The sequence below is a fragment of the Cucumis melo genome, chromosome 2 (genome assembly GCF_025177605.1).
Source record: "Cucumis melo cultivar AY chromosome 2, USDA_Cmelo_AY_1.0, whole genome shotgun sequence".
Lineage (NCBI taxonomy): Eukaryota > Viridiplantae > Streptophyta > Magnoliopsida > Cucurbitales > Cucurbitaceae > Cucumis > Cucumis melo.
In genome coordinates this window covers 5,943,264-5,951,107 of record NC_066858.1, presented here as the reverse complement: position 1 = coordinate 5,951,107, position 7,844 = coordinate 5,943,264, and the positions used below count along the sequence as shown (strand labels likewise).

The window sequence follows — 7,844 nt, the reverse complement described above, 5'->3', positions numbered from 1 at the left end:
GAAATCTTACAAAACTAATTTTCTAAATTGGCTTCAAAAATGGTGGAGCTGTTTCGCGCTAACTACAGAGATCTTCCCAGTTGAGGTCCAACGAGCTTACCGCCACTTCTCAACAACCATCTATTCGTCTGCACTTTCGCCGACGTATAGATTCTCTCTTTATTTTCAAGTGTTTTGGATATTCTGTTGGAGTCACCGGCTTTCATCCAAAGCAAAGTTCAAAATCTTGGGAAAGATTTTGCGCGTCAAATGGTGAGATAAATATGACTATTCCCATCTGAGCGTGGAATAAATAGCGAAATGGTTCTAAACCAATGCTCATCTCTCACGAGAAGAAGAAGACCAATTCCTTCTCGCAAAGAACTCAATCCTGACATCCATTGTCGGAGCAAAGTCTGAAGCAAACCTCCAGGCGGTCATGGAAACAATCATCAACAATACTTCTGACGACAACAAACAAGATGAACCTGAAGATATCGCAAACCTTTCAGATTCATCCATCAATGATATCGATTTTGATAATGATCCTTATTACAACTTTGATATTTTCGAGCCCTAGTTGGATTTTCAATCGATAATGATTCTTATTACAACTTCAATATTTTCGAGCCCTAGTTGGATTTCCAACCAGAATGAAAAGTATATTTTTATTTCCAACCAGAATGAAAAGTATATTTTTACTTTTGTATTAAAAAAAGTACATAAATAAATTAATCTTTTCCAAAAAGAAAGATTCAAAAGAGATAAGATGTCAGACAGGAGTTCTATCCTATCGGCCACTCTTTTGTACTTTTGTAAATTATTGTTAATACGTTGTAACTTGTATGGATAAATGATATCGTCATTGAAACCTATTATTGAAATATCATTTGAAACTTACAAAAAAAAATGTGGTTCTTTTGTATTTTCAAATTGAAGAATTTTCTTTCAATTTTTTTTTTTTTTAACTTTCTAATTTGTAACCATCAATCATTTATCAAAATTTCATAATTTGAGTGTAAAATTTATGTTAGTTATCCCTTCGATCTATATTAATATAATTCCCTATGAATATTTATTGTGTAAATTTTAAGTAATATAATTAAAAATTAATTAAATGTAAGGTAGAATGTTATGTATTAGTACAATATTAAAAAGAAAAATTAATGTGTCCCATAATCTAGACGTTGTCGATTTCGAGTTGGTTGTCACCGTCGCTACTCTAGTTCCTCTTAATTTTCTGGTTGTTATTGCTCATCTAATTGCTCAAGTACCGCTGTGGCCGATTTGTAGTACAAACATTCGTTATGTTGTCCATGACCACATCTGTGTCCATGCATCTATGAAAATAATTGATCCTATATCATAATATCTTTAGCCAAAGTTTAACGATGATGGACCAGTACCTCTGAACTATAATATCATGTTCCGAAGTTTGAAGATTGATAGACTCCTAAACCATATAATATCCTTACCCAAAGTTTGACAATGGTGGACCATGGCCTCCGAACTATAATAACATGTTCCAAAGTTTAACAATTGATTGACTCCTAAATCATAATATCTCGTTTCAAATGTTAGCATCATCATCATAAACTAGTCTCACTCTTATGTTTGTGCAGGAGGCACTTCTTCCAACCTCAAGTTCTTACACTCGAGCACATCTTCCTTGAACTGGTGTAAGTACAATAGATATATATATCTCCATATATCGCTCGTTATCGTTGCATATATCTAGGACCTACTGTAGATATATACAACGATTACAAGCAAACGAAAGGATAAAAATACTAGTTTTCTAAAAACATTGGGTCTTTTTTTCATTTGAACAAAAATGGGTCATCGATGCCAAATTCTATATAAACTTTTTACACAATGACCACCAAGACTATGCAACTTTCCAAACTTCTCAACTTCACCCGTCCTACCTTATATTTGTTTTTTTTCCCACCTGTTTCTTTGAAGAGAAAAAAGTCGATCCTTTTTGTCCTCTCAAACTCGTGAATGAGTTTCTCCATGCCTCTAAACTTTTTTTACTATATTGAACAAAAATCAACTTTTCTGGCGCAAAACTTACATCAGAAATCTAACTCTTTTTCAAGCAAAAACTTATCCACACAACATGAACTCTTCTTGCCAAAATCAACTCCCACTCAACATGAAAAGAAAAATAAATTCTTCTTGCAAAAACTTCTTTTTAAGACACATTCTCAACTCTTGCGAAAAAAACCTCCCACAAGACACATGAACAACAAAACAAACATTTCTGTGCTATCGACAATGCCATCTAAATTTCCCAGTCTAGACAGAACAGATCACACGAGAAGAAGCTGGAAAGGAGGTAATTTTATTAGAAGCAACCTTAAAATAATAAGATACAGAGATCCAAGAAAACCGTAAATACAAAGCTCATGCAGACAAACAATTAACTTTGGGTACAAAATTATACCAAATCCAGCAGTATCCATTCATTCCAGCTGTTACAAAACAGTAACAAGCTCAAGGAGAAAATGACTAGACTCATTCACCCTTTTTTAACATCAGCTTCTAAGGCGACAAAATTTAAACACTCTCTTACCAAATCATTCGGTCCTCCCATTGTGTTGAGCAGCCACGTAGTTGCGGATTACTTCCATTGCTAATTGATGGGCATTCTTATTCTGAAGCTTTGCAAGGTCATCCATGGCCTCATATGTATCTTTGTCAGCAAAAAGCTTCAGGTTGTAACGTGCTGGTGAAAGAACAGGACCATCCCATTTTTCAACTAGCTCTTTAAGCTTCTCAAACCCCTGATGAGCATTTAATCAGAATTATCATAGTTTATCAGCTAAAGCAAGACAATAACAAAAAGATCTGTAGAGTCCATTGATTACACACTCACCAAGCGGTTTGCGAAGGCACCAAACGATTCTTTAGAGTGCCGTTTGCGCTTCCAATGATAAAATAAAGGTTCCAAAACGTTTTCAAGGTCCTGGATCTTAACCTTATCCATAAAAGTCCTTGCCAGTGACGTTTGATTGGGTGTTCCCCCAAGCCATATCTGAACAAGATAAGCACACATATACATGAAGCAGCAGAAAAATATGAACTTTTTTTTCATAAGAAACTAAAATTTCACAAATATATAGAATCTGAGTACGCATTCCCAAAAGTTTCCACTTAGCAAGGAGTAAATCATTGGCCTGCAATTCATGATATACCTGGTAGCTGTTAGGACCATCGCCTACCAATCCAAGTTCAGCCATATAAGGCCGGGCACAACCATTTGGGCAACCAGTTATCCTTATGACAACAGATTCACTGTACTTCAGACCAACCTGATAACAGGAAAACACAGCCATCAGTGCCTAAATTTTCGTGAAACTTATGTTTCATCTAAATATATATTTTTGTTACTGATGTTCAGGTAACTTTACAATTTATTCCCAATTGTTTAAAATTGTTCAATTTATATAGCCCCCTTACACTTAAATAGTTTTCAATTATATCCTCTCAGCAGGCCAATGCGTATTGGCATACAATGAAATTTAAAATCAAGCTATTTTCTTCCCAATGTAAATAGGGATATAGGCAAGCCCCCTCACATCTTGAGCCGAGGTGTGAAAAAACAGGTGGTTGCGTATGACCACCAAAAATATACCTTTTCAAATACAGCTCGAACTCGCTTAAGGATATCTGGAATTCCTCTCTCAGCTTCTGTTATTGCCAAAGGACAAAGTGGCATAGCTGGACATGCCATCGCAGTTATGTTAAGGGGATCTACAAACCTTGGGTGCTGTACAGCAAAATCAGTCAAGTAAAATGCAAAAGCAATGAGTACAAGCGAACAAAAAATGTTTCACAACAGAAGGGGGAAAACAAATCTATTGTTCCAACTTCCAAGTTAAACCACAAATCTATATATCCATCCTAGCATCAGCAGCTCAGCATCAATTATGAGTTGTGCATTTGCATATTATTGATCCTTACACCAGGTATCTTATCAACACAAGCAACTTTCAATATCACGTGAGCCATGTTTTTATAGACAGACTGAGGAGTTGAAACTACTCAATTCTATGAAAATCGATTGAGATCTTCATGCCAAGATAAAGCATTTAAGTTTTATATTACAGAGAGAACTCAATCACCAAGTAGTGCCAAAGAATAGTAGTTTACCAGCAGGCCACTTTGTGCAAGAACTGTGGAAATGGGTCGCTTCCACGCACTGCGAATGTTGGTCAGGATAATGTTTTGATTTGGGGTAATCCGAACATCCAAATTATATTTCTCTATCACCTCTCTTAAAGTCTTTTTCATTTTCCCAGCAATACGACCACTATCAACATGTAGTCCACAATATAAGTGACCATCCCCCTGAAAGGTAGATAACATTCTCAAACAAGGAGTACAATAAATGTTGAAGTCCAAGGGACTAAAGCTAGCCCTCAAGGGAAATAATTTATTTGCTGGTGGCTTCTGGTGTCTCCAAAAGAAACAAGTTCGACATTACTAATACTGACTGTTGTATTTATTTTCCAAGACATGATGCTATTTGTTATCAACATTCATTATTGCCTAAAAGGAAAATTAAATTTCCAATGATATCCTCATGTCAAACTGGACCCATATCACTTTAACTGACATTTTTAATTACGATACACATTTAATAATATGATAATATTTTCAAGCTTAATTGATCCTAATGGAAAATCATTTGCCATGAATATGTCCAAATATAAAGATAAAACAGGTTCTAATTCAATATATAAATAGAAGATACTTGTTCAACTTATAATAGATACTAATTCAACATAGGTAAGAGTCCGACATTCATGATTGGAAAAAAATGCAACTAAAACAATAAACATTCCATGTCTTCAACAAATTATTGTCATTCAAAATAACTGTGCATATAGTTTTAATAGTTCTAACAGATGATAGATAATCTAAAACTAAAGAGTGATATTAGATTAGTAGATATTAAGCCAACAGGAATTGAACATTTCAGTGTGAATACTGCAGGCTGAATATAGGAGATCACATTAGACTTCACCTCAGTAGTTAAAGAAATTACAATTCAAATACCAGAACTAATAAAAATAGATGTCTTACAGGGTTAAAACTAACCTGTTCATGCCACCCCAAGTAACTTTCAAACTTCCACTCTGGTAATTCGCGAAAGGGTTCAAATTTCTTCCCATAATATTGCTCTACAACACTCCTAAATTTTTCAATCCCCCAGGAACCGATCAGATATTTTAGTCTACTATATTTGCGATCATCTCTTCTACCATTTTCACGTTGTGTAACTACAATAGCTTTAACTGCATATAAAATATCTTCCTTTGGAACGTAGCCTAATGGCTCCCCCAATCGAGGGAAAGTGGTATCAACTCTATGAGTTCTTCCCATGCCTCCTCCAACCTGCAGCAGAGATCATTAAGCAAAAATGCTATAGGGGCAAGGAAATTTTATCAAAAATGAATAAATAACAATATCAACTCCAAATCTCTAATCTCTGTAAGTCCTGAATCCACTTACATATATGTTGAATCCTTGAGGCTCCCCCTCAGCATCAGAAATGACAACAACGCCAATATCATTTGTCAGAATATCAACAGAGTTATCTGTTGGCACAGTCACTGCAATTTTAAATTTTCGAGGGAGAAATTGAGTTCCATAAATAGGCTCAGGAGAATCTGGAAAATTCGTTCCATGAGAATTGTCATTACGTGCCTCCACCACTTCTGGAGGTTCTGATGACATGAATCTCTCCCCATCTACCCACATATCATAATAAAATCCTGATTGAGGAGTTAACAAAGAAGCAATGTTTTCTGCAGTTTGCTGTGCAAAAAGGTAATCTTTTCTCACGAGTGGAGCAGCTGGAGCAAGAACATTCCTGTTCAGATCACCACAAGCACCAAGAGTTGAACCCATGCTTCTAATAATGGAGCTCATAACTGTCTTCAGATCCTTCTTGAGAACTCCATGTAGCTGAAATGTTTGCCTGGTGGTTAGACGAAGTGTTCCAATTCCAAATTGATCAGCAAGATCATCCATTGTTAAGTACAATTGGTTCGACACTTTCCCACAAGGATTCTTGGTACGAAGCATGAATGAATAAGACCTCTGTCCACGCTCTTCCCTATTATACTGCTGATAGCTCCCGTGGAATTTGATCAATTGTGTGGCAGCCTCATTTATGTTAGGGGCATCCGTTAACAACTCCTCATTAAGAGGGTATCTTATATAATTACTGTGTTCTTTGAAAATTTCAACCTTACTACGCTTTGGCTCAGCAGCAACCCCTGGCTTCGCAGGCTGCAAATTAAGCCATAAATTTTACAGAATAAGAATCTAGCTCAGTAAAAATTCACCTAATTAATCCAAAACATATCTCTAGATAGCAAAAATACATGAATCAAAAAGAATTATTCCAACAGCATTCGAGCATGTTTTGGAGTGCTTCTAAAATGGTTAAAATCATTTTTATCATTTTCAAAATCACTAAAAATATTTATAATCATTCAAAATTAATTTTAACAGTAAAAAATATGTTAGTGTAAAATTAATCATTGAACTGATTTTGAGACCAAAGTAATTTTAAACAAGATAAAAGTGATTTTAATCCTTTTAAAATCTCTCAAACATGCTCCATTCCGTGGAATGGGTTAAAAATACAGACAAATGCAATGAATGAAAGAAACATATAGCTTATTTTTTAAGATAATCTACGAACGTGTGCCCAAAGTAGAGCAGAAAGTAAAAGAAAAGAGAACCCATCCAAAAAGTAATTTTAGTAGCCAAGAAAATAGAAAGCAGAATATATTCGATTACAAATGAAGCGCAATAGAAATCTTTCGACACCCTGCTGCAATTAGTGATGAACTCCACTTACAACACAACCACTTTTCCAACTAAAACAAATTCAGGGGAACCCACATTCGGTAAAAGAGAAAACATCCCAAGTTAAATTCTCTTGAAATGAGTTCATCAAACACAAGAGAAAACAGAAATAGCCCTTCTGGGCCGAACCGTCCAAACAGAAAGTATAAAACAAACAAAATCGCATCTGCATTTATTACAATCTAAAACAGAACAGCGTTAAAGTTAGAGAAGAAAAACAAAAGGGAAACAAAAATAGGATTAAATCAAAGCAAACCCACATGCAATTAGAACAAATACAAAGATCCAGAGCAGTAAAAACGCCAAAATCAGTAGAAAGAGTAGAAACGGAAAACGGAGAAGAAAAAGGGGGGAGATGGGTTGTACCGTGGAGACAGCTCGAACAAGCAGAGGACGGGAAGAGGAAGAAGAGGAAGTAGAAGGGGCGAAGAGGCGGAGATGTCTGGCCAAAGCAAGGGAAGTGGAGGATTTAAGGCCATGGAAGGTAGGAATCTGAACCGTGGGATCGGTGAAGACGGAGGAGGTGGAGGCGGCGAATGACGACGGCGTCGTCATGAGAGGGAGGATTAGGGCAGTGGGTAATTGGAGAAATGTAGAGTGAGTGAGTGGAGAAGAAGAGAAGAGAAGAAGAGAATCAGATTTTGGTTGGCTATGGACGAAGGAACACTAATAAAAAAGGGAATTGAAAAGGAAAAACGAAAACGAAAACGAAATTCTCTGCTTGATATTTATTTTTATTTTTATTTCTAAGAACAACAAAAAGGGATCACGTGCCTGACACGGGGCCCACTCTCATTTCCTCACGCGCTTCTTCTTCCTCCTTTCCTCTTCTTAAGTATTCAATTTTGTTAAATGTATCCCATTTTAGTACAACCGTTTCCAAATATAAAAGATGGGTAAATATAGCAAAATACAATGGAAACTTGTATAACAAAAATATCAAACTATTTATGTGTAGTATAACAAAGCCAGTT

General features: G+C 35.8%; 1 protein-coding gene across 1 annotated transcript; it reads right to left on the bottom strand.

The window, feature by feature from the left end:
• Nucleotides 1-2,307: 2,307 nt before the first annotated feature.
• LOC103492027 (sulfite reductase [ferredoxin], chloroplastic) lies at nt 2,308-7,571 on the bottom strand. Its single transcript, XM_008452194.3, has 8 exons — nt 7,237-7,571; nt 5,503-6,285; nt 5,089-5,385; nt 4,138-4,335; nt 3,620-3,754; nt 3,180-3,296; nt 2,861-3,019; nt 2,308-2,768 (listed from the first exon to the last, which is right to left on the bottom strand). Exons 1-8 carry the CDS (start codon nt 7,423-7,425, stop codon nt 2,562-2,564), a joined length of 2,085 nt encoding a protein of 694 aa, XP_008450416.1. The 5' UTR covers nt 7,426-7,571; the 3' UTR covers nt 2,308-2,561.
• Between the last annotated feature and the right edge of the window lie 273 nt (nt 7,572-7,844).